Source organism: Cygnus olor, chromosome 4, assembly GCF_009769625.2.
Source record: "Cygnus olor isolate bCygOlo1 chromosome 4, bCygOlo1.pri.v2, whole genome shotgun sequence".
NCBI classification, from domain to species: domain Eukaryota; kingdom Metazoa; phylum Chordata; class Aves; order Anseriformes; family Anatidae; genus Cygnus; species Cygnus olor.
Genome location: NC_049172.1, coordinates 71,680,635 through 71,706,364, shown reverse-complemented (window position 1 = coordinate 71,706,364; position 25,730 = coordinate 71,680,635). Strand labels below are relative to the sequence as shown.

Below are 25,730 nucleotides of genomic sequence, written 5' to 3'. Positions count from 1 at the left end.
CGGCCAGCCTGCCTTACATAAATTGTTTTGATCTAGTTCCTGCTGAATACATCTGCTTTGAAACCCACAGCAGCTGGCACAGTGTGTTGGTGGTCCCAGCAGCAGGGGTGTATTTCTTTTACCAGATGTTTGTGCCAGCGGTGGCATCTGAGTGGGGGTTTTTATGGGGCGCAGGATCTCAGGCAGCCCTTACCCAAACCTCTTGACAGTTTTAAGGCTGGGGAGGAGAGAAAAGGGAGGTCAGGGTGTCACTGCTGGCTTGTTTTGCTGTGGTGTGCCAGTGTTTGGGTGCCTTGAGTTACGGCGTGGGGTACGGGGCTCTGCCCTCTGGCACCTCAGGCCCGAAAGCTGGTGGCTGACTGAACACAAAATGGCGGATGACAAACCCACCAAGGGCTGTGCCTTAGTGAGGGGTTATGGAGGTGTGGGGCCGTCCCTCGGTTAGCGGGGGACGGATTTGGGTTGTGTTGGGGGTTCTGTCTGAGCCGTGGTGTGGTGCGCTGCCTGCTTGGGGCCCGGTCCGAAATGGTGGGCAAAGCTTGGGGCGGGGGGGGGGAACGACAAGGGTGGGCTGGGCGTTACTGGGGCTGTTAGCGAAGTGGGGGCTTCACCAGCAGGGGGGCTGAGAGGGCGAGCTGTTGGGGCTGGCTTCAGCTAAGGGCACTTGGTCCTGCCTCGCCTTCTGCCCTGCGTCCCGCACGGCGGGCCCTGGCCTTGGGCTGCAGGGAGGGCGTGAGGGGACGCCGGGAGGCTGCTGTCCGGCCCCAGTGTGACGGGTGGGGGGGCTTCTGCTGCCATCTGATATTTTATTTTAACTTATTTTAACTCTTTTAAAAACTTTTTTTAAAACTTTTTCTTAAACTTATTTTATTTTTTTCTTCATTTTATTATTTCCCTTCGCTTTCTTTTTTTCCCTTCACTTTTTTCCCCCCTTCGCTTTCTCTTTTTTTCCCCCCTTCGCTTTCTCTTTTTTCCCCCCTTCGCTTTCTTTTTTCCCCCCTTCGCTTTCTCTTTTTCCCCCCTTCGCTTTCTCTTTTTTCCCCCCTTCGCTTTCTCTTTTTTTCCCCTTCGCTTTCTCTTTTTTTCCCCTTCGCTTTCTCTTTTTTTTCCCCTTCGCTTTCTCTTTTTTTCCCCTTCGCTTTCTCTTTTTTCCCCTTCGCTTTCTCTTTTTTCCCCTTTGCTTTCTCTTTTTCCCCCCTTCGCTTTCTCTTTTTCCCCCCTTTGCTTTCTCTTTTTTTCCCCCCTTCGCTTTCTCTTTTTTTCCCCTTCGCTTTCTCTTTTTTCCCCTTCGCTTTCTCTTTTTTTCCCCTTCGCTTTCTTTTTTTCCCCTTCGCTTTCTTTTTTTCCCCCCTTCGCTTTCTCTTTTTTTCCCCCCTTCGCTTTCTCTTTTTTTCCCCCCTTCGCTTTCTCTTTTTTTCCCCTTCGCTTTGTCTTTTTCCCCCCTTCGCTTTGTCTTTTTCCCCCCTTCGCTTTGTCTTTTTCCCCCCTTCGCTTTGTCTTTTTTTCCCCTTCGCTTTCTTTTTTTCCCCTTCGCTTTCTCTTTTTTTCCCCTTCGCTTTCTCTTTTTTTCTCCTTCGCTTTCTCTTTTTTCCCCCCTTCGCTTTCATTTTTTTTCCCTTCGCTTTCTTTTTTTTCCCCTTCGCTTTCTTTTTTTTTCCCCTTCGCTTTATTTATGTCAATGTTAATCTATTTGATTTTATTATTATTATTATTATTTTTAATTTCATTCTTTTTTTGGCTGGCGCTGCCCACCGCCGCCCCCTGCCCCTCCCATTCCCTGGGCGAGGAGGGCGGGGGTGGGGGGCGTGGCCTGAAGGCGCAGGGGGGCGTGGCCAACCGGAGGGGCGTGGCCGCGCGCGCCGTGCCCTCTCAGTCTCCGCAGCGGCGCTGGGGCGGCGCCTTCGGCGCACGCGCTGCCGGGCGGGGAGGGGCTTTGGCGCATGCGCAGCGGGCCCGCCCGCGCCCCGGGAGGTGAGGGCGGAAGCGGCGGGCGCTGCCATGGGGCTGTTCGGGAAGACCCCGGAGAAGCCGCCCAAGGAGATGGTGAGGGGCGGGGGGAGGGGGGGTCCTGTGAGGGGCGGGGGGGAGGCCTCACGGCTCGGCCTGACGGGGAGCTGGGGGCGGCCTCTGCTCACAGGTACCTGTGACAGGACCGGAGGGAGCGGCCTCAGGTTGTGCCGGGGGAGGCTCGGGTTGGCAGTGAGGAGACATTTCTGTCAGAAAGAGCGCTCAGGCGTTGGGGCGGGCTGCCCGGGGAGGTGGTGGCGTCGCCGCCCCTGGGGGTGTTCGAGGAGAGGTTGGGCCTGGTGCTTGGGGACATGGGTTGGTGGCGCCATTGGCGGTAGGGGGGTGGTCGGACCAGGTGCTCTTGGAGGCCTCCTCCGACGTTAACAGATCTGTGATACTCTATGATCGTTGTCCGGCTTGAGTGAGCTACAAACGCGGTTCCCCTCCAGCCCAGTCAGAGCGGATTATTTCAGTTTATCGCTCCTCTGCCCCCCCTGCTGCGATGCGGAACCTGTGTTTATCAGCACGGGAGGCAGCGAGGCTTCGTTCTTCACCAGGGGGGCGGTCGCACACCGGAACAGGCTCCCCGGGGAAGCAGTCACTGCACCGAGCCTGTCGGAATTTAAGAAGCGACTGGACTGTGCGCTTAGTCCCGCGGTCTGAACTTTTGGGCAGACCTGTGCGGTGCCAGGAGTTGGACTCGATGAGCCTTACGGGTCCCGTCCAACCGCGGATGTTCCGTGGTGCTCGGGGTGGTGAGCCTTCCTCAGCTGGCCGACAGCGCTTCTGCCCCCAGACCTCTGTGCCGCCGTGGCTTGTACCACATCCCCGCTGCCCTTCTTCACTCTGCTGAACCGACGTGTCTGGTGTTCGAGGAGGGGACACAGCGGCGTCTCCTCCTCTTAGACACAAACCTGGTGAGGAGCATCAGGAAGACCAGGGGACGCGGGAGCGCCCAGCTCCGCACCTGCGAGGACAGCCGTAGGGAGGAGCTGGGGGTGCTGCCTAGGGCTGGCTGGGCAGCCTCTCTGCGAACGGGGCTTGCGTGAGCTTGGAGAAGAGAAGGCAAAGAGGAAAGCGTCTAAAGCCTTCTGCTGCCTCTGGTGGGGTTATGGTGAGGGGAGAGCCAGACAATTTTGGGGTGCAGCCGGTGAAATGACAAGGGGCTGCGGCCCCAGGTCGCCAGAGGAGGATTTTGAACTGGACGTGAGGAAAACCTTTTACCGCAGGAGTGTTTAGGTGCTGGAGCAGAGTGCCAAAACTCAACGGATGGGGCCCCGAGTGACCCGTCTGAGCTTTGGGGCGGTCCTGCCTTGTCCCCTGGTTCCTCAGTGCTCTCATCCAGGGCCAGTTTGTGCCTCGTGATGAAAGCCCCGAGGCGAGTTTCCTCTGCAGTGGCATCGGTTGCTGGCTCTGATGTGGAGGTAGCAAGGCAATCACAGGTCACATCCTCCCTAACCCCTTGTCTAAATGTTAGGAGGATTGCAGTAACTGGTGGTATCTGATTTATTTTTTTTATTTGAATAATGAAATATTTAATTGTCACTCATAACTTAAAGCTTGTACGTTTTTAAGTGCTTTCTTGTGATATTGAATGGTTAAGTGGCAAGAAAGTACAAAAGGATAACGTTTCTTTTTAAGCTGAATTCCAAGTAACTCTCACACTTTTCCTTTTTGAGGTCAACGAATGGTCCCTGAAGATAAGGAAAGAAATGAGGGTGATTGACAGACAGATCAGAGGTTTGTACTCCTGTCGCTTTTTTGTTCTTCCTTTCCCTGTCCTCCTTCAAGTTTTTTGCCTTAAAGCAGGGGGGGGGGGGCTGTGAAATCGAATAACCCCGGGTACGTCACTGCCTCTGGAAGGAAGAACAACGTGATCCTGGGGCCGGGCTTGATCCGTGTTAGGAAAATGGCATTGCCGTGGAGTTCTCCAAGTAAAATTTTCAAAAGAACCCGAACGTTGTTTGCTTCCAGTGAGACGTGATGTACCGAAGTCCCATTTGGTAAGAAGAATTTGACTCATTATGCAGAGCTTCACCTAGAAGCCCTGTGGGAAGTGCTGGTAAAGGCTGCTTTGTGTCAGCAGCCGTGGCTGGACGCTGCCTGTTTCGAGGGACTCCTCGAGGAGGACGTTCTCCGTCCTCAGCCCCACGCTCTGGTGCGAGCTGGCGGGGTTCGTGTTTCCCCCCCCTTGGCGGTTTGTACGGGTTGGTTGGAGGGAGGTGCTCGTGCGGCACAGTCCGGCTTTGTCCTCGTCTGTAGGATGAGGACAGGGCTTGTGCCTCTTCCAGGAACACTGATGCGTGGCGACGTTCGTTGCGCTTGTGAATTGTTTCGCGCTCACCGAGGCACTTTGCGCGGCTGTGTCAGGCGCAGGCCAGCTGAGACACGAGGCTGAGCTTGCCCCGAAGTATGTTTTAGAGACCACACACCTCATGGGAACAAGGCACTCACGCGTTCGCTGCCGACGGCTTCGTGGACCTTGGGTTTTCTCTCAACTTCACGCCTGTTGTAGGACTTTCACCCGGGCAGTGGCTGTGCTCTTTGAGTAAGGATGCCGAGCTGGGACCTGCCTTCGTTTCCCTCGGGAAGGCTGTGCTGCACGTCGTTGGAGGCAGCAGCACCCCAGTGCTCTCGGGCTGCTTTGCGCCCCCGTGTTGAGCTCGGGGGTGTTGCCACCCAGCTGCAGAGGGACCGACCGCCGTGTTGGCTTTGTCTCCTGGGGGTGCGGAGCTGGCATTCACCTTCAGTTCACCATTCCTGCACGTTTGTGCCACAAATCTCATATTCAGCAGTTAGTCGCACGAGCGTCAGCGTTCGCTCAAGTACGTGGCCGCGCTGCCCTGATTTGGATGTCATAGCAAAATATTTGTGGTCGTTTTTACCCTAACAAAGCAAATACAGTAATTTCTCAGTGCTGCTGCGTTACTCCTGGTACTTTTGCTGTTGTAGCACCTCAGCTGTTTGTCTCACCTGGTCTGAGAAGCTGGGACTTGGCTCGCTCCCGTGCCTGACGTACAAATGGCTGTGAGGTTGTGAAGTCTCTGCAGATAATATTGAGGAAGCAACAAGGAGCGTATTTGTCTGATCGCGGTCGTACGGATCTCTGCCGGTCCCGTAGGATAAAGAGCCGCTGAACGAGCTTGGGAGGGTGACTCATCCCGAGTACAGGCAGGGCGCCTTAACTCCCGCGGCAAAACCTATGCCAAAAAGTGCGTTTTGATGCTTTTGTTTTTTGTAAAAGGTCATCTTTTGGTCCTTGCCTACCTGTAGCTTCTGGTATAAATCAAAAAGACTCGAACAAAGACGTTTTGTTGCGGTCGTTTCCTTCAACCCTTTGCAGGAAGGTGTGCCTAGCCCTTACTTACCCGAGTTCTTCCTTTGCTTTAGGACAATGTTGTGCAGACTGACTTAGAGCCGTGTTTCATCAGTGGGTAACTCACTGCTGAGTCTGGAGAAGGAAGTAGCCCATGCTTGCTCCTGCATCTCTTACGTTGAGGTTTTTGAGGTACCTGGCTGCTTCTGTACACAGCCAGCATTGTCTCGCGAGGCAGATGTGTGGACAGTCACCGCAGATCTGCTAGAGAAACCTTTATTGTTTAAGGACGCCTATTTAATTTCAATTCCAGCTCTTCGTGCTCACTTGAAACAGGCTCAGTTCAGTACTCCTGCTCCAGCGTGCTGTTATCGAAAGGTTTCAAACGAAGCTGGATGCTAGGAGAGTTTGAGCAGGCTCTTTAAAACTATACGTAAAGATTTGTTCGCACGTTTCCCCTGCTAAATATCCATGGCTCTGGCGGCAGCCAGGCAGCTTGTAATTTGTGTGCCAGTTCACACCTAATGCAGGTGTTTAAAGGACGAGCAGTGGAAACTGGAGACCGTAACTCTTTAAGTAGGAGTACAGACTTGGCTGGGTACCCACTTCTGGCTTAATGAGCTGTGCCTGATGGAGGGAATAATTAAGCTCGTCTGCAAGTGTGAAGAGTTTTGTGGTGGTAATGAAGCATCTAGTGGTTCCTTTATAAATTCATTGCGTATGTGGCCATGCTTCGTTGTTGTTAAGGGTAACATAAACCTTTTAGCCTCTGCGAGATCAGCCTTCTACAAACTTTCAGAGCATATTTTTTTTCAGATAAATACGTTTCAGGGATTTAGAAATGGTGAGAACCATTTTTTTTTCCTCTAACATCCCTCAAGTTCACACAAAAATAGGCATATTGGTTAAGCTTCGAATGTGGAGTCTGACAGGCGAGTATTTTCACTAATAACTATTCCTGTCCCTCTTCTGAGATAGTTTTTTATCCCCTTGTGGTAACTTTGTTCCTTCTGGGTGAAGTGGAGCTAGCTGGTGATGAACATAGAAGAGGTAATCTTGCAAGCAGCAAATCAGTATAGTAACTAAAGTGTGTGTATGTATATATGTGTATATATTTGTGTCATGCTGGTGTAATAGTGTAAGCTGACTTTGTACGTAAGGTACTCATTTCACAGGGCTTTGTTCTTATTGGACCCTTCTTCCTTAAGAATTCATCTTAGCTCAGTTTCATGCAGTAATATTTCTGGGCAGTCATTTACAGTACCCTAATTACAAAGGAAATTACAGAGGTTGATGTTGAGTAAAGAGAATTTTGCTATTAATATGTAGCTGAATTAATCAGCTAATATGTAAATCAGCCTAGAGCAAGGTCTTTCAGTAACGTGAATCTGAAATTAACTAGAAACGATTCTTTGCACTGAAAATACACTCCAGCAAATGACTGTTTTTTCTTCCAAATCCTCAGCAGCTTGTAACTGTTTGCTGTGTCTGTTTTTCCGTGCTCCAGATATTCAGAGAGAAGAGGAAAAGGTGAAACGGTCAATAAAGGATGCTGCCAAAAAGGGTCAGAAAGACGTGTGTGTGATCTTGGCAAAGGAACTGATCCGCTCTCGGAAGGCCGTAAGCAAACTCTACGCATCCAAAGCTCACATGAACTCTGTTCTCATGGGGATGAAGAACCAGCTTGGTAAGAACTCCTGAGCCCAACTACGGGAACTTTCCCCGCTCTAGAATTTCTATTTTCAGAACCACGGTTAAATACAGGATGAGCTGGGAGAGCTTGGATTTGGAAGCTCACCCGCTCTTGTTACAGGCAGCTGCTACTGCTGGGCTTCAGGATCCAGGGAAGTGCCTCCCGTACCAGGCCTGCAGGCGTACGGCTGCTGCGGGTCCGCGTCCCCACGGCCAGCCAGGCTGGGCACCTGCTCCCAGCAGACAGGCACCCACACACTGACAGCAGTGACTTTACCCGTAATCACACGCTGGTTTTGCACAAACCTGAGCACCACTGACAGCCTCGTCCTGATGATACTCCTCTCCAGTTGATTAGGCCTGATATCCACGAGTAGGATGAATACACATATCCACGTAATATATACGTATGAACTCAATACGGGGAAGGAATCCAGAATTGAGTCTGGAGTTTGTATTAACTTGCTTTTCAGCTCAAGCAATGACTGCAGAAGTCAAGATTTCTGTCGGTCTGGTAACGTTGTAAGTGTAAGGTTCTTAATGCTAGAGAAACGAAGGATTAATGTGAAAAATAACATATGCTGTAACTTCGTTTGCTTCATTACGGAGTGACCGTTTTAACCACAAACAGGTAAGGTGACAGAATTCAAGAACCTCAAAGAAGCGTTAACCGTTACATTTTGATCGTGGTGTATCAACATGTGTGAGAAGAGCCTATAAGCTATGTTAAGAGAACAGCTTCTGGAAAGGCTTTTTTGTTAAATCCAGCTTAAACTACACATTTTTAGTGTATCTACTTCAGGATTAGTTTTCCAGTTTATCCTTTGCTGTGAAGCTATTTCACTAGAACTTCTGCCACAGTTAGTTTCCACTACCTGGGTGGAAGGTCACTGGTTTGGTCAGCAGTCAGACAGGGAGCTGGAGTGCAGCAGTGCTGGTGGACACCTCCGTAAGTCCTCTGGCAGCTGAGGAGTATGAGCAGGAGCTCCTCGGGGATCTCTCTTCTATGAACTGCATCCACCTGGGCTGAAATCTCTGCTGGCAATCTGGCAACTCCAGCTAATTGTACAGGAGCACTTTGCTCGATGCTTGGTTTTTCAGATGTGTAAGGAGTTGAGCTTTTCCAGGAAGGTAGACAAGAACAAAACAGCAGGATATACCTTAAAAAATGCCCAAATGCGAATTTCTATCTACACAGGGAGGATATAGTTTCTCTGCTATCAGCGGTGCCCGGATTGTTCAAGTTTTTTCTGCCTCTCCTTCACAGCTGTCCTCAGAGTAGCGGGCTCGTTGCAGAAGAGCACAGAAGTCATGAAAGCTATGCAGAACCTAGTAAAAATCCCTGAAATCCAAGCAACAATGAGAGAGTTGTCCAAAGAGATGATGAAGGTAAGATCTGTAACGTAAATGAGACTTGGGTGAACGAGAGGTGGCCGAGCAGCGCGCTGGAGCGCTGTGCGCCTGCTTAGGTGGCAGTTGTCCGAAGGAGGGTGTCTGGTGTAGCTGTAAGCAGCAGAAATGAAGTAGCACGTTACTAGCTGGGAACTTTGCGGTAAGTTGCTGTCTGTGGGGAGAACCGTGACTCGGTGATACCTGCAACGTGCTTGGTGCAAAGCTTAAAGCAGAAGAAAGCTGCTGAAGCAGAGGATGGAAGGAGGAGGAACGGCTCCCATACACAGGGGTTGTGGTTGGTGATCCTGGTCCCAAGGGCTTGGGGAACCAAGGCTCGAAGCAAGCTTCACAACTGCACCCCAGTGACTGCCCTTAACCCTGAGCTCTTCTGGGGGAGACCAAATTTCCTGCTCTCAAGGAGGACAACGTTTGTTATGGGACACCCACCACGGCCTGTTGTGGAGTGGGAAAGTGAAAATCTATCCCATCTGAGGCAAAATAGCTATTTTGATGCTGGTTTTAGGGCACCTACCGTGGTGTCTCCATCGGATGGAAGTGCTCTGGTTTTAAAGTGTACTAGTTTATTGTGGTTATTTTCGACTGTCAAAATTTTGTTCTTTTCCCCCCTTAAATGCCGCTCACGATTGGCTAGGTTAAACCAGCTTGTTTCTTAACAATTTTACGACTAGGCACCAGAACAATTTGGCCGTATGCAGGCCCTGCAGGGGGGTGTTCTTAAATGCAGATGGAAAAAAGGGAAGCTTATGTCAGAGCTAAGCTGTAAAACAGGCTGTAAAATGTATGCTTTGTGACGGAAGCATGTGAAATACAGCTGCATCTGTGGCTGCGCACTTGCAGTAACGGGAGTTGTAGATAGGTAGAGATGCAACACCTGTGAAAAACAGCTGCGGGGTCTGAATGTGAGAACACACAGGAAATCCTCGGTTCTCCTACTGCTTTTCTTGTGCACCAGTTGTACAGGTGCGGGCTTAAACTGTAGGCAAGCGTGTTGGGCAGCCCTCGTGCAAGAGAGCAGCCTTGTTCAGGAAAGCTCGAGCAGCACACGAGCAGCACGCCTGCGGCAGTTGTTAAATGCCTGGGTAGGCACAATCTGACACTGACAGACGGGCCTGTCCTCTCCGCTGCTTCCAAGGACATCACGTGCTGCCCTTTTGTTTCCTGGTAGGCTGGCATTATAGAGGAAATGCTAGAGGACACCTTTGAAAGCATGGAGGATGAGGACGAAATGGAGGAGGAAGCAGAGATGGAGATTGACAAAATCCTTTTTGAAATTACAGCGGGTGAGTCTGCGTGCGTTTGCGGAGTGAGGAGTCTTGCTCCTGCTCTGTTAACTAAGAAGGTGCTACGATGTAAACTTTCATCTGTCCTGACTTAACAACTGTGGCCTCCCAGAGGTGCCTTTGCCTTCCCTAAAGGCGAAGGAGTGCCTGACAAACTGGTTTCAGGGAACGCGGGCGGTGCAGCCAGCGAGGTTCAGCGAAGCATAAACAATAAAGCATCAGCTGAAGTCTGCGCAGTTTATCATTTAGGCTTTAACAGATTTGCGTCTGTCTGTATTGGCTCCTTTTATCCAGGTAAAATGTGTGTGCCAGGACAGATAGATACACTACTATTAATGAAGCCAGGAAATCAACTTTGCCTCGTTGCCTCAATTCCTAGGCTGCCCTGGGATTCCTGCCTGTAAAATGCTGTTAGCGACTTGAGCTGTTGAATAATAAATAAGCAAACAAAGCCTCCTGGCTTACACCTCACGAGGTGCTGAGCTGCTCTTTTAGCTGTTTGACTTAGGTAATGCTCAGAACGCTCTTCACCTGAATTTCTTGTGAAATGGGCTGGTGCCTGGAAGCGCCAGAGCAGCGTTCAGCCCTAACGTCTCGACTGCCAAACGCCCCAGCTCCTCACCTTGTGAGCTGCCGCTGGCATGTTGCCCTCGCTTTTTTCTCGTGTCCTGCTTTGCTTTCTTGCCTCCTGTTCCTCGCTCGGAGAAGCTCCCTTCCTGCTGTGTTGCGGGCTGTTGCAGTGGGGCAGTGAGGAGAACAAGAAGAAACGCAGAGCAGGAGCTCTTCTTATCAGAGCCGTGTCCTCAGGAGCCTGACAAATAACAACAGCGTCAGCAGCAGGGCCTATAAACTCAAACTGTCTGGCTGAATTATTTCAAATATACATCCCTACAAGGTGCTGGCTATTAAATGAAGAGTTAATGCATGCTAAGGGGTCTTTTCATGTTGTTTGCAGGGGCCTTGGGTAAAGCACCCAGTAAAGTCACAGATGCTCTACCGGAGCCCGAGCCCATGGGAGCGGCGGCTGCTGTTGACGAGGAGGAGGACATCGAAGCGATGCAGTCACGATTAGCTACCCTCCGCAGCTAAGGAAGGGAACAAACGTGTACAGTTTGCCTTTTGTTCCGTGGTGGGATGGTCTATCCTGCCTTCCAAATGCAAAAACTTAATACGTGAGAATACTTTGTGTAATATATATATTTTTTTTCTGCCTGGGGACTATATTCTCCAAGAAACTACTGTAATATACTTCTTGGGGACTGCAGTCTGGAGAGATTATTTTATCGTTTTCTGTTCAGCCTCTATCACCTGCGAAAGGTTACAGTGAAGTGGCAAGGGTGTTGTAATGTTATGTATTCCTAGTTATAAAGTCTCGGAGTCTATTCTTAGCTTCAAGTATCATCTTTCCCTAAAAGGCACTTTGGCATAGTCTGCTACCAAAAACCCTTCAGTGGTGTAAGATCCGTGTTTTTCTGACTCACTACAACTTTTATTAAAGCTGCTCTTAAACTGATGCACAGGAGCAACCGTTAGTTTTCATGACTTCCAACTCCCTTCACAAAACAGGCCCACCTTTAACAGCTCCCTCTTGGTTTTACAAAACCCAATGCATTTAGGATGTCACGGCTCAGGTAAAGGAAAGCTTTCAGTCAGAGCAGCTGTTAAATAAGTGTTCTCTTCCAGTGCTGTTCAGGCATCATCGTATGTGCGCTGGGGGAGTCCTGGTTAGTGGAACAGCATCAGGCTGCCAGGTGTACCCTTCTGACCTTGGCTGCTTCTAGAAGTGTGTTTATTTCTCACTCCAAGCTACACGTGAATACGCGGTACTCCTAAGAGGCAGATGGCAGCCCTTGGCACCAGGCTGGTAACAGGAGGAGAGAATCCCCGCTGGCACAGGCCTGGCTTTCTTCTCCCTCAGCCCTGGCTTTCCTCTCCCTCAGCCCTGGAGGCGTAGGGACAGGTTACCACCTCCACCTGTCCTTAGGTAGTCAGAGAAAGGTACAGACTGGGGGCTGCACGCTATGAGGGGAATATCAGTGCTCTTCCCCGCCTCTTCCCTGGACGGAAGGCAGCAAGAGCAGCCCTCTCATTTCTGTTACCCAGCCCCTTGCACATGGGAGGAAAAAGGAGCCGAGCTGAGGAAGAGCAACAGCTGGAACAGGCAACCTTAAACAGTGCAGAAGTGATGGGCAGTGAGGTGACAGAGGTAAAAGAGGCCCCCGCACTTGTGCTGGTGTTAAGTTACCACCTCTTCAGCCCCTGTTGCAGCCAGCAATTCACCAGAACTGATCCCATCCAATTTAATGTTTCAGTCCTTCAAGGTTTATAGAATTAAACCTGGTACCTACAAGACCACTGAGACCAGCTGTGCCTTGCCCTGTCCCCCCGAGCAGAAGAGCAGCACCTGTTACCCACTCTGCTCATCTGCAAGTCCCATAACTGAACAGAGCAGTTTTACAGCCAGTAGCCAGGCTGTAATAATTCACGTGGCAGCGTGGGACAGTGACTGAAGTACTGAAGTGAAAGGGGAGCTCACTTCAGCTTAGTCATGTCAGGTGCTGCTGTGTCACCGCCCCCACAACCACAGTGTGGTGTCAGCCGCTCTTTAAATGGCACATTGTTAGGGCCAGAAGAGTCCAAAACACAAGAAGTCTCTCTCCTCCCAGAGAAAGACTTCAGGCAACGCTAGCGTCTTGACTCAGAGGCAGAGTGCAAAGCAACTATCCCCTTGGTTCATCTCTCACCTGAAGAGGCTTGTGGTGCTCCTGCGGTGCTGACAAAAGAAACACTTGCTAAGACTTGCCACAAGAAAAGCCTGTAATGGTATTCCAACAGCAAGGGCAGAGGAACAGATAAGGCACACAAACAGAAACCTGGATGCTGCCCAACAGCGTCCAGTTTCAGCCATAAAAGCAAGGAGGCGCCAAGCACCCTTCACTGTCATGCTGGAGAGTAGCAAAAGGTACCAGAGCAGCGTAACCCTAGTGCTTCGGGCTTGGTACGCGCTTGGAGTAACAAGCTCAAAGGTTCCCTCTTCACTGCAGAAGTACCAAGAGCTGAAACAGGACGATTTGTTTCTCCTGGTCTTAGCACCGCAGCCAGGACAGATCCCAGAGGAAGAAAAAGCACTTGGAGAATCAGTCAGTAGGATGCCGGAGTTGAGAGCTGGGATAAAAACAGATTGCGTAACAGCAGCGGTAAAAAGGTTCAAAATCCAACTCCAACAATGTGTCTCTTCATACATCTGTGCACATTTGCATGCATAAAGTCGGCATGACTCACTTCACTCGCTGGGTGGTAACATACCTGTGTGCCAGCTCCCCACACATACTCTAACGAAGATCCAAGAAAAGCAATTAACTGCTTTATTGCATTTACTTTAAGCTTGCTACTGCAAGAAAGAACGTTCATCTGAAACACTGCCTTGCCTTGAAGGATACGTAACTAGCTCAAAGTGCCAAATCAACCGTGTTCTTCCTTGCAGAAGCCAGCTCAGGCAACTAGGACCAGGCCAGGCTGTTTATTATCAAATAGAGACAGCAGCAAGTAAAGAGGGAGGGACGTGGAGTAGCTCAGCTGGATTTAAGCTCGCAGCAGCAGCTCAGTGAACTGGAACGTTTCTCTGCCCCAGGAGCAGCACAGTACTGGTACTGACTCACAACTACCTAAATTCCTCACCCAGCGTTAGGGATCCTCTCCTGTCTTTTTGAATGCCTCTTCCTAAAAAAAACCAAGCAGCAGGAACCACTGGCTACCCCAGCTCTGAGTGGTCACAAAGATCGGTACAAGGAACTCCACCTAGAGGCAATAAACACAGGACTGAGTTAATTATGTCTTCATTTTGCTTCTTTAGTTCTGGGTGCTTCCTCCTGCCTCCGTTTTGAGGCAAAGAAAGTAGACGTACCTATTCGCAGCAGACAAGCCTTTTATCAGCCCACTGTACACTAAGCTGTTTAAGAGACTTACTCCCCGCAAGTCAGTACAGTCTCAGCTCCGGTTCCACTACTGAAGAATGTGTAAGAGGAAGTTTCTCTCAAAAAAAAAAAGCTGGCACCAAGACAGAATAGTTAATGCTGATCAACAGTAGCAGGTGAGTGTTGTGGGGAGGGGAATTTCCAGTTTGTCACCATGTAACAGGGTTCCCCTCCCTCCTGTCTCACCCCAGCAGCTATCCTGTGCATTTCAGTGCTGAAAAGGGCACTGAGGAACAGAAAAATCGATTTTATTTCAGCTTGTTAGATGACAGATGCACTTCCCCTCTGCTTGTTTTTACAATTCCATTTTTTTTCGGTCTAAGTAATTTTAGAGCAACGTGCTTTTTAAAACTGAATCTGCAAAACTCTCTTGATATAGACCATTGTACCAGTATTGGTTGAGAAACAGTAATCAAGCTAAACCATGTTTCGGTTAACCAAAAAAAGCTATAAACAGATCTATCGCTAAATTAAATACCGTAAGCTTTCAGATAGTTAAAAAAATGTATGAACAGTATGATACACAATTTGCTTTTGCATTTCAAAGCACTGCACGAAATTAATTACATTTTCAAGAGTCAACTGAAGAAGCTGGGCAAGGAGCAATATCTGAAATAGAAGAATTTTATGTAGACCATTCAGTGTTAAAAACCAGAGAATCAAACATAAGTTCAAATTAAAGATCAGTTTCAAACAGAAGACATTTGATTAAAAGTTTCTTTTAACATTTAGAAATTTAAATACATTTACCTAAAGATGGTTAATCCCCACCTCTATGTTACTATACAATAGCTGAAAGCTACTTTTAAATGCTAGTTCTATGTTAATGTGAAATTACAGAACTGCATTCTTAAGTTTATTTTTATGTAAATCGCTTATTAAATTGGGTGACTCCATACTTCCTCCCACCCTAAAATAAATTTTAAAAATTGGAGCTTTACAAGTCTCGGGTAATATTTTTCAAATGAGTAATTTGGAATAGTTTCCGACAGTTCTATAGGAGGTATTTTGTACAGTTTGGAGAGCAACTCCATATAAAGTTCTATTGCAACTGAGCATTCACAGTATGCCACAGTCCATACATATTACTACATATACATATCAGGTTTGTAAACATTGGAAGAATACACAGAACATAGTACCACGATCCTCTGGTACTGCTGAAAGGAAGATGAGGTAACATTCATATAATCTCAAAGTCCACAGAGGTCCTGACTGAGTAGGTAAAACAGCTGCCAGCGCTTCTATTTCATAGTGTGTGGTTAAGGCTTTCTACTTTATGGTCTGCTAAGGCTGGATTCGTTCGCTCTCAGTATCCCAACTGCATCTTTAACCGCGTGGTATATGACATTCTTCACCTAGGAGGGAAAGAAAAGGCATTTAAAGTTAAACAGCGTGGTTTGGGGCAGTCTGGAAGACACTGACTGACACACAGAAGACACCCGCACAGCTTCCCCACCTTCTCTGCGCCCCTTGCGGCTCTCCTTTCAGGGTAAACAGGCTCATCAGCACCAGCTTCCCTCACCTCACTAACTTGTGAGAACAAGGTTCAAGTTCTAACAGGTTATAAACTGAAACTTAGTAGCCTGAGGAGAGTTTTGTGGGTTCAACCAGAGGAAAAAGCAGAAATGGAAGAAGGTAACGCTTCAAAAACAATCTCAGAAGGCCTCCTCAGAGCTACTGAACATACGTAACAGTCCGTAAGCCTACTGAAATTCCTTTTTGAGGTCCACTGCATTAAAGCTGATCCAAACGTGAGACATTCTATAGACAGCTATATCGTTACTGCACGAGTTTGGTGAGGATATTTTTTTTTAATTATTTTTTAAAAGGGAAAAAGGGGACAGGGTTGTCCTTGAGCATTGGTACCTTACCTGCAATTTATCTTCGTGGTTTGTATGTGTATGTGACAGATATCTAAATTCCTGAGTGAGCCAGAAGCAATGCTTGACGTGCTCTGGGGATACAAAGTCTTCTGCAACTTTAATACAACTGTACAAGTTATGAACCTAGAGAGAACACACAAGTATTAGCCACATGTGCAGAAGTCTGCCCAAGCAGTAAGACTGTAAACAGTGTCACTGGTCCTTGCCTGGTGTGGAGCTCCTGCTGGAATGAAAACTACATCTCCTAGAAACTGTACAATAGCCCAGCCTTGAACTCCATACTCCTGGTGAAGGCGTTTTCTTAGAGATCTGTCCAAGTACCAACTTTGATCATGAATAGGATCGTGATCGACAGGATTTTCTTGGCCTTGTTCTTCAGCAACCTGAAAAGTCAGGAAAAGAAACTTGTTATAACATACCAGTCCTACTGGATAATCAAGGTGTGTGTGTGGTATGACTTATGCATGCGTGCCAGATAGAGTGACTCGCGCCACGTGGCCAGGTGTCAGAATTGTCTGCAACTCCTGCTCAGTCCTTGGTTTGTGAAGGCTGCATCATTTTGCATTTCCACTTGCTTCACAGACATGTTGCAAAGGTGGGTATAATAAATGCAAATAATTCCAATTTACAGTAAGAAAGAAGAAACAGAAGGGTTAAGTGACTCATGTTCACAACTTACACTACTGTAGCCTGTCACTGGAAAAAAACCATCATCAAATTCAGCAGGTGCCTGCCCCGAGGCCAGCACTAGCCAGCGTGCTCAGTGACCAAAACAGAGGACGCTAACACAATTTTCAGGAGACACCATGCTGGGAAGCACAAGTACTTTATAAGAGAAGTTTGAGGGGTAGGAGGATGTGGGGAGAGAACTGGACTGCAGCCTGAAAACTCATTTGTGAGGAGTTGAACAGCTTGGTTCCACCCGAAGGTGAGCGGCTGAAAGCCTCACACCTGCAGGCAAGTAGACTGAGAAGAGGTGTGGGATACAGGCGTCAAAACACAAACCACCACTACTTACCAAGCTGAGCATCAAGTATATCACATATAGTATTGTATAGTATTAGCAAAGAACAAATCTTAAACTGCTCTGGCTCCTTCAAGATTTTGTCCAAGACAGCAGTCAGGCTGACAAAGCCAACAGTTGCTCAGACCATTCCATTCATCTTAAACATGAATTTTTTTTAATCTTAAACGATTTTTTTTATCATCTTGAACACGAATTTTTTTTTTTTTTTATCTTAAACATGAATTATTTTGCTTTTAGTGTGCCAAAGAAGTTCCAGAATTAAGAGGACCAGGAACTCTGGACCATTTGTGATAAATTAAATACTGAAACAAGCCCTTTTGGATGTAGTATCACATTCCTTTCCTCCATTAAACCTTTTCAACCTTTTCTCTCCCGTGAAAACCATCTGCAGAACCTTGTACTTCTCCCCTCAATCCAAACCTCATAAAGGTATGGAAAAAAAATGAAGTTGGAGAAGTGAAAGAACAAGGGAGAACCATAAACCACACATTACTCTGACGTTTCTTAAGAGCATCTCATATGCATGTTTTTTAAGACAGGTCTAGTTTAAAGTTAAACTGTCTTTTTGCTGAAATCTTACACCAATTCATCATCTAACATCAATTAATTCATTGCTTGTCCTATAAAAAGTGTGGACTAAAGCAGCGTATCTAGGTCCAGGGTAGCTTCAAACTTCATCTCATTACCCTCCTCAGATCCTACAAGATCCACGTCACCCAAGAATTTGTGTCTTTGATACAACCCAAGTACATTTGTTTCTGGTTTCTAGAATAAATGGGATAGGAAAGAGGTTTTAAAAAGAGTCCAAGGATGTATTTGTTAGTCTACACAGACAGCAAAACAGTTTCAGATATAATGTTGCCTACCTTTTTAAGGAATTCCCGGATCTTCTCTGTATCTTTAGCAGCATAAATGTGCCACAGAGCTCCAGGTTTTTCTCGACTTTCAGTGAAACGCTTAATTGTCAGTTCATCAGAATCACCGTCTTGTATGGTTTTAAGCACTTCTGTTAAGAGTAAACACAAGCAGTTACAATGAAGTTATGCTTTCCTCCAACCACAGAAATAATCCCCTTCAGAAGGGGAGAAAGACTTTACCTTCTTCTTGATCAGCCTGCCCTTTGGGGATACCCACATAAACCATAACGTTAGCTGCATCAGACACATCTAAATGGAGATTTGTCGTGCCATATTTTCTATCTTCTGGCGTTATTAAGCCTGAAAAAAGTATCCACCATGTTAGCGAGACAAAAAGAAATGTTACACCACTCTAAGCAGAACAATCTGAAAAGCCCAAAGAGCTTTCACTTTCATAAGCAAATGCCTCCAGGACAGCAATTTACTTTATTGCCAGGACCCTGCACCATACTGTTTGTGTCTTCCAGTGTTAAACTTCTGGACTACCACATCAATCTGCACCTATACCCAGGCTGTATGATACATAAAGGTCACATTTACGTCCAGCTACCAGAGGGTTTTACCAGAGCAGTTTAGAATGAAGTATACTCAGCAACAGTTTCTTGGTCACCAAAGGCAGCTGCTGCAGTGTTTACCAGTCAGGATCTCTTTACTGGTCGTGATCATACTTGAAGTTTTAAATGTTTTTTGTTTGTTTTTGAGTGACAACAGATGAGCCAGCCATGGAAAGAACTGCTCAGGAAGAGACTGAAAACTAAGTGATACAACCCAAAAAGGGGAAGCGTGCCAGAAGTAACAGAACAAATACCTATGGCCAGCTATAAGAAACGGAGGTATGTACACATGTGGAGCAAGTTGGAAGTTACTGGGAACAGGCTGTGACTGGCTTGAGCCTATCCAGACAAAAAAGCATTTTACATCACCACATAATGCTCTTGACATCAGTTAAAAGCAAGCCAAAATTAAGTTTTCCGATTAAGTAATTAATCGGATGATCTACTACTAGGATTCTTCTAATTTATAGCAAGCTTTGATTCAAATCTGTGTGCAGCATCACCTATAGTGTGAAAAAATTCCTTACCGTATGCATTGTACATCTTGGGGCCCAAATCTGGTCGTACAAAGTAGTTGGGAAGGCGAGAAGCAAGGTTGAGCTTGCCGCCTCTCCTAGTGTATTCTGGCAATGGAATATTTTTCATCAAATCATCAAACCTAAAGGAATACAGCACGATTTAGTGTCAGGAAATGATAAGAAGGCAGCAGACTAAAAAACAACAGCAACAAAAACTTTCTTCAGTCAAGAAACCGTACTCCTTCCTCCAGTGGTAGTGGACAATGGTACACCAGGAAATGGAATTAAACAGGTAGGACAGGAGGAATTCAACAGGTGTACTTTTTTTTTAATTGCATATTGTAACTGCAATGTTACTTTCTTGTGCAATCATCTCAACAAATACCAGATAAAGTAAGTTAGAATACTTAAGACAGGTTTCACAAAAACCCTTCGGCTAAACTTTAGGTTTTCTAAAAGCCTTCATTTTGAAGTTTCGCAAGTTTAAGCGATCGTAACCAATTTTAGGCACTCATTTATCAATATATACAATTAGCTACTTAAACATTAATCATAGAACTTGGTTAGCATTTCTAGCTATGTCAGGCATCTCTGAGAAACAAAATGGTTCACACGTGACCAACTGCTTTTCAAAGCTGAAGCAGATGTCAAAATGTAACAGGATTTCTACATTCTATTATTTTGGGGGTATACCACATAAATGAACAGTTTCTTTGTAAATTCATACCGAGAAGGCATCATGTCTCTGAAGTCTTCTCCTGGAGGCCAGTCTTTAAGCTTCAACACCATAGGCTCTCCTTCTTCTGTTCTCAGACGACCTATGATCAAATATTACCAAATCTTAGTTTTTACTTTTTTTTCAATAGCTTATGCAACTCAAAATGTAAAGAATCAACTCCAGCGAAACCCAATTGCCTTGTGAACATCAACCTTAGACATGATTTTGTTCCACTGTGCTGAGCAAAAAGCTAAGCGAACCTACTCACTAGGAAGATCCTAAACTTTTTCAGAATGCTTCCCCAAAAGACTAAAGGCAGCCAAACATGGCCCTCAGGGAGAGTCCTCAACGGGGCTGGCAAAATTTCTACCTGGTCCATCATCCTACAAGCATACATGGTGAGAATTTCTTGCAGACACTGTCCGTGAAGACAAAGCTTGGAGTGTCTTTTTTTCTGCTCAAGGCTGCTAAAGGACGGCAAGTTTATGCTAGGGCAAGATTACTGCTGCTGAATATTTTACCTACCGGAAAACCAAAACAACAACAAATAACAAAAAGCATAATAAACGAGCAAAAAGAACAAATCACACTTACTTGAAATGTCTTCAAATCCATCCCAGAAATCCCCTACAGTAGCGCCAGTGATGATTTCGTTGGTCCTGCAGTTAACCAGATCTACTTCCTGTTGGCCGAATTCCTTCCTGAAGGACTCTGGTCTCCAGAGGTCTGCATTTAGCTTGTGATGCACTCCCGACACCATTACAGGCTATAGAGAAGAAGAAAAATATCCTGAAGAATTATTAAACACCAAAACCACTAATCCCAGCCAAAATAAGGTAATCCATAAAACATACTGAACAAGTATTAAGATCTAGATCCTTAGATAAAAGTATGGATAAACGTTCAGGTATTACATTTTATAAAGTTTTGGTGTTGGTTATCATTGCAGTTTTAACCTGCCTTTTACATAAAAGTGCAAAGGATATGACTTGAAAATGGTCAAAGTAGCGCATCTCAAATACCTGTCCCTGCTTCCAGCACTCCCTGAAGACATTCCAATTACTTTCATTGTTGGGATCTTGAAGACATAGCAAGCGGTTATCACACAGCCAGTAGTGAGGCGTATCAAAGCCCATTATTGTAGGCTTTATAGTCAATCCTTGAGGTTTCTTAGGCAAGTCTGTAAGGGTTCTGTTTTGCACCAGGGAAGCAAAAATGTCATCAAGGATTTTGGGTGTACTCTTGAGTCCATTGTCTGTCTGATTTAGGGGAAAAAAAAAAGAAAAAAGTTGGTGTACTTCTGTTGTCTCGTTCTTTGTACTGCAGACTTTAAAGATGATATATTTAATGTTGATGAATTGATGATATTTGCCACTTCAAAGATTTTTCACTCCAGCTCACAATCACAGAGCAAAAAAAAACGCCTGCAGTAGTTCTGCTGTCTAAAAATTCACCATCGCTAAATGCCAATGTCACTTCTGATACTGACTACAGCGCTCTGGCAGAAGTAGTTCTACCCCGATTTCAGCAACAATGCAGAAACCAACGAAGTACAGCATGGAACAGGGCTTTCTTTATATCAAAGAACAGAAATGCAGGTTCATCAAGGAACCCTCCAGGCCAGTATTTTACCCCACCACTTTGAAGTTGCATCTGTAAGAGCAAATAAAGCCCAGGAGTACCTGAAGCAAACCAGTCTGCAAGCCAAGTACAAGGAAGATAGTTACCCACCACAAAAAGTTTTTAGCTCCATCTCTAAGTTCCTTGATGGTTCTCTTTGAGATTACTGAGTGCACACACCAATTAATGCAGCTGCCAGACATTATCCCGAGTAAATTTGTCAGCTTTCTCACTTAGTTCTTAACTCTCATCCAGCAAGACTTCCTGATAGCAGCATTAACTAACTGGAGCACTGCAGCAGACACTCAATGAAGTCCTTTTTCCCAAATTAAGAAAAAAATTACCTACTGTGACAAACATCTATGATAGTTGGTCACAGGCTTAGAACAGTAACCTAAGCCTGGTGTCAACTCAAGCCAATAAGGCAAAAAAAATTGTATACCTTTCCTCCAGAAGAATTCAGAAGATTCCGCAAGAAACCTGTGTTGTTGTTGCTTACAGGTGTTAATATTGCACTGTTGAATGTCTGCAGAGCTGCAGTAGGCTTGGCTAAACTAGGGAGTGTCTGAAGAGGCTTATTTTCATTCTTTGAAACGGGTACGAGGAGTTTTTCTGCAATGAAGAAAAGAAAAACATCTGAAAATGAAGCAAGGATTAATCCTCTGAACCACAACAAATTCTGTGATTCTGTGACAACAAATACATGCTTTGAATATTTTATTTTTTTTAAAGGAGGTTTAAGGAGATGAGATGCTCACATATACATATATGTATGTATATATATACACACACATCACCTCTCAATACACTCTGATGAATTATTTCTTTTGCTAAACTTCCTTAAAAGATCTCAAAATTTTAAAATGATTATTTTAAAATAAACACCTTCTCAAACTGAATTTGGAAAACACAAGCATCATTGGGATGTTAATCCAGTTTTCATTCCAGGCAGACTTTATCGTTCTCAACACGACATACTGCTGCACCTTACCTATATTTTCCTAACAAATAGACAGAAAGGGTTTACTTTTATCAGTTCTGCACAAACCTTTGTTTTCTTTATTCACGTTTCCACTTGTTAGATTTGATAGCCAACTTAATGAAGGAGAAGTATTCACTGAAGCAGTCTGTTTACTTCCAACCGTCGATTTTACAGGAGGATCATGTGTAGTGACTTGTGGGCTCAGGACTAAGCTGGTATGCTGAAGGCTGGTCCTCTCTCCAGGTACCAAGTTCTGAAAAAAAAAAAAGTGAGAACTCGATTAAATAAAAACACTACTCAAAAAGGGGTAAACCAAGCAATGACAACTCCTATTTTGTTGTTTTACAATAAATAAGTAAATAAAATAAAAGGGTTTGGCCCTCCATTAAGTAATCCAATCTCCACAAGAGGTCAGCATCGCATCTTCGTATGGGTGAGAGATGAAGATCCAGGAGAAACTGACCTCCCATCTTGAAGAGCAGATGGAGTCCATCACTCCTCAAGATAAATAAACTGAGTTTCCCAGATGCATTTTCTGGGACTAGTTTGGGAACTAGATACAATTTTAATAGCTGCTCTTTCACAATGCTAGTAAAAGCTGATGTTCAGACCAGGGCTAAGCTGGAGGTCTACTTCACTGCATTAAACATGTATGTAGAGCTTCTAATTTTTTTCTTAGGAAAGCGGCAAAAATCCACTTACCTATCAGGTCTAAAACACAGCTGTGTATGAACAAGTGCAACTCTGCCCTGGCCACCAAAACACAAGCACAGGACCCATTGTGTATCTCCTAGGTGGCTGAGTTATCTGTTTGTTTGAAACTTCAACATTGCCAGGCTAACCACAACTAGCGCTTTAGCCTGGGATTTCTGGCTAAATTTCTCTTCTCTGCTCAAAGACGTCCGATCAAGAAATTATTCTGCACCTGCATCTACTTATTGCTACATTTATTTCATCTTTTAATGACTGCTGATAGTTGGTAAGAATTCCAAATATGGCATAATATAAAATGCCTCAAACTGTAATAAGCTTATCCCCACACAACCTGTGCAACAACGTAAAACAAATATTTGCCTCATTTTACAGAAAGGGACGTACAGAGAAATTTCAGTGCTGCTGTTTGTTCAGGGTCACATAGGAAATCTTGAGAAACAGAAGACTGGGGCTAGGTCAGTCATATGCTAGCTTTTAACTACATAACCAACTTTCTTGCTTTTAACACTTCGCAATGTTCCTCGCCTCTCCTGTGGACTACTACTAACACCGAAATCAAGGTCAGCCTGCTTCTTGGACTCAGGATACCATACTTATTCTCAAAATAAAATTATAAATAAGCATACAGAAAAACGAAATTACATAATTTAAAGGACTTTGCTTTCTTGCAACTCTTTGCAAAATTAAGTAATTCATTTGTGCGTATTTTGGAAAACCCTGGGTTGCCCAAAGCCCCATGCAGCCTGGCCTTGAACACCTCCAGGGATTGGGCATCCACAGCTTCTCTGGGCAGCCTGTGCCAGTGCCTCACCACCCTCTGAGTACAGAATTTCCTCCTTATAGCTAAACCTAAACCTACCCTCTTTTGTTCGAAGCCACTGAACAAAAACCTACATGGTGAGGTTAGCAGCAGTGGTCAGGACTGGCGTATCTGTGGCAAGCCGATTACCACTGACTTCAGATATGGGTAGACTGAGGCAAACCTAGGGATTATTTCAGCAATATAGAAAACAGACAGTAGCAATACCTGTTTTGAATCCTCCTTTAGAGTTGGCTTTGATAGTGCCTTGAATTGCTTATTTGCACAGGGACAATTTGCCTTTATTCCCCATTTTGTTCTTACAGAGTGAACAATATCACCAACATCATAGAGTGCTGAAGGAAAAGAGTAATTAATGAAGCTCACATTTAATTAGAACATTCAGCAGTCAGTAACATTTTTAAAGTTGCATATACCATGCAGTTAGACAATAGTACAGGAAACACTTCATCTTTACAAAGAAGTCACAAAACTTCATGTGTAAAGGTCAAAGATAATGGAATCGTACTAAGTACGCAAGCAGTTCCAAGTTTATGAAGTGAAACCTTCTGACAATGGATACCAAGCTTTAACTAGCTTTATATATCAAAGAAGTTGCTTATTGCAACATCAACAACATACAAAAAGACAGCAGAAGCCAACAACCTTCTTTTCCCCTCCCAATCAAGTATTTTAAATACCTTTTCCGGGAATTATTTGTGTAGGCATTAGATTCTCTGGCTCATGTACCTGCCCCTTCACACATTTAAACCAGGAGAAAGTATCTGAGTCATCATCTGTAAAACAGAACCATGAGGTAGGTTTATTAGTATGCCTTTCATCCTCCTCTGGAAAGCTACAGGTTTTCTTACCCACCTCTTCCCCTTTGTGTAACCTAGTGATATGCATTCTCACCTTCATGTAAGCTTTTTTTCTTCATCCTGTAACAATCGACGCACACACCAAAGCCACACTTGGAGCAGACCCAGTGAAGGTTGAAGATTGTGGTGTCGCACACGTCACACATTTCTCGAACTCCACGAACTGCACGCTTCCAGGCTACCTGTTCTGTGGTAATTGACAGGTTAGGCAAAGTGTTAGTTTAAACAAAACCAAAATTTGAATGCTAAATGTAGCAACATTAAAATACTTTGCTGATACAAGAAAGACTCGGTCTTGTTCTCTATTGGAATTCCAGAACAAATCCTTTGTAGTCACAGATTCAGAAAAAGCATGTCCAGAACAGTCTGACTAATCAAGACCATTTTGCTTTTTCCTTCGCAGCGCCCAACTACACCTATTACTCCTGACATGCTTTTGCTCGTGTTAACGTGCAAATTGTTGACACTCTCCTAATGGGAAATTCCACAGCTGCCCTAAAAAAGAAACCTAAGCTGCTACTAACAAGCTAGGCTTAATGTCTAGCTTGTCACAGTCAGCTTGGACTACTCTGTAGTAGAGAGAGCGTGTCATTCTCTCACTTTTAGTAAGTTTTCTACATGTTATGGTGCGTATCAGACCTTCTCAGAACAGCTACCTGCTCAGTTGTTCTCTTAGTTGTGCAATTGACCGTTCTGTTTAGGTTTATCACGTACCCAAAATAATTCATCTTTTCTCGCTCCATGTCACTTCACCAATTCCCACAAAAAATCCCAAATGATGACAGTGTCTTCCAAAACACTTCGGGCCCTCCCCGGGCCGCGTTATGTACAGACTGTTTATGCCTGTACTACATTTCATCATGTAGACAGCTAGAAAACTAGACTAGACAAGAAATATCTTCTGCCTCCTGTCTCCTCCACACTTGTAACTTCTGAAACTTTTCTACCACGTTTCTCAATGTTACAAGCAAGCAATGAGAGAACACCTCCTGAAGCCTGAAGTATGCTTTACAAAAAAAGCAAAGAACACAAACACGCCAGGATTTAAGACATCCGTCCCTTTTCCTCTGCATATTACTCATTAACTATGTATGGAATGAAAGTAGAATAGTTTGGCGCAAGTTGCTCTTAATGGGAGGTAAAAGTTGTTTGACTACTTGCTTCAAGATTCTTCTATAAACCCGAGGCCTGTCACCAGTTCCTTTCTTCTTCACCTCTTAAAAATTGTTATATTTACCATTTTCTATGCCAATCCTTCAATTCCCCAAAAAGAGGATGAAGGTGGTTTTTTTTGTTGGTTTTTTTTTTCTATTTTACATGTAATTTGACATTTCAGTTTCCTGATTTTGTCCTTTTACACTCCTCCCGTTCTTTCATTTCCTCCCTGTCATCTGACCCTGCCTTCTCTTTCTGTAGGCCTCCTTTCTGCACT

The 25,730-nt window shown here is 45.4% G+C and overlaps 2 protein-coding genes and 1 long non-coding RNA gene across 4 annotated transcripts in view; 1 reads left to right on the top strand and 2 right to left on the bottom strand.

Moving 5' to 3' along the window:
• LOC121070164 (charged multivesicular body protein 3) overlaps positions 1–11,218 on the top strand; it is a 30,678-nt gene extending 19,460 nt beyond the window's left edge. Inside the window, exons 1-6 of one of the 2 annotated variants that reach the window (XM_040556848.1) lie at positions 1,896–2,043; positions 3,687–3,747; positions 6,831–7,010; positions 8,283–8,404; positions 9,594–9,708; positions 10,664–11,218. In XM_040556848.1, coding sequence (XP_040412782.1) covers positions 1,999–2,043; positions 3,687–3,747; positions 6,831–7,010; positions 8,283–8,404; positions 9,594–9,708; positions 10,664–10,797 — 657 coding nt within the window. In that variant the 5' untranslated portion in view covers positions 1,896–1,998 and the 3' untranslated portion in view covers positions 10,798–11,218. Of the gene's footprint in view, positions 1–1,895; positions 2,044–3,686; positions 3,748–6,830; positions 7,011–8,282; positions 8,405–9,593; positions 9,709–10,663 lie in introns of those variants that run through there. The other variant, XM_040556850.1, reaches the window with a different exon arrangement.
• Positions 5,790–8,274, bottom strand: LOC121070166. Its single transcript, XR_005819935.1, has 3 exons — positions 7,645–8,274; positions 7,135–7,146; positions 5,790–5,800 (listed from the first exon to the last, which is right to left on the bottom strand). It is a non-coding gene; the product is annotated as an uncharacterized LOC121070166 (long non-coding RNA).
• Positions 11,219–14,292: 3,074 nt separating the features above from the next.
• KDM3A (lysine demethylase 3A) overlaps positions 14,293–25,730 on the bottom strand; it is a 30,508-nt gene continuing 19,070 nt past the window's right edge. Inside the window, exons 12-25 of the mRNA XM_040556846.1 lie at positions 24,333–24,485; positions 24,119–24,214; positions 23,646–23,773; positions 21,971–22,157; positions 21,365–21,534; positions 20,325–20,561; positions 19,897–20,068; positions 19,312–19,402; positions 18,594–18,724; positions 17,693–17,812; positions 17,462–17,601; positions 15,775–15,951; positions 15,557–15,691; positions 14,293–15,040 (exon numbers count right to left, since the gene is read on the bottom strand). Of these exons, the coding sequence (XP_040412780.1) occupies positions 14,960–15,040; positions 15,557–15,691; positions 15,775–15,951; positions 17,462–17,601; positions 17,693–17,812; positions 18,594–18,724; positions 19,312–19,402; positions 19,897–20,068; positions 20,325–20,561; positions 21,365–21,534; positions 21,971–22,157; positions 23,646–23,773; positions 24,119–24,214; positions 24,333–24,485 (2,018 nt within the window). The 3' untranslated portion in view covers positions 14,293–14,959. The remainder of the gene's footprint in view (positions 15,041–15,556; positions 15,692–15,774; positions 15,952–17,461; positions 17,602–17,692; positions 17,813–18,593; positions 18,725–19,311; positions 19,403–19,896; positions 20,069–20,324; positions 20,562–21,364; positions 21,535–21,970; positions 22,158–23,645; positions 23,774–24,118; positions 24,215–24,332; positions 24,486–25,730) is intronic.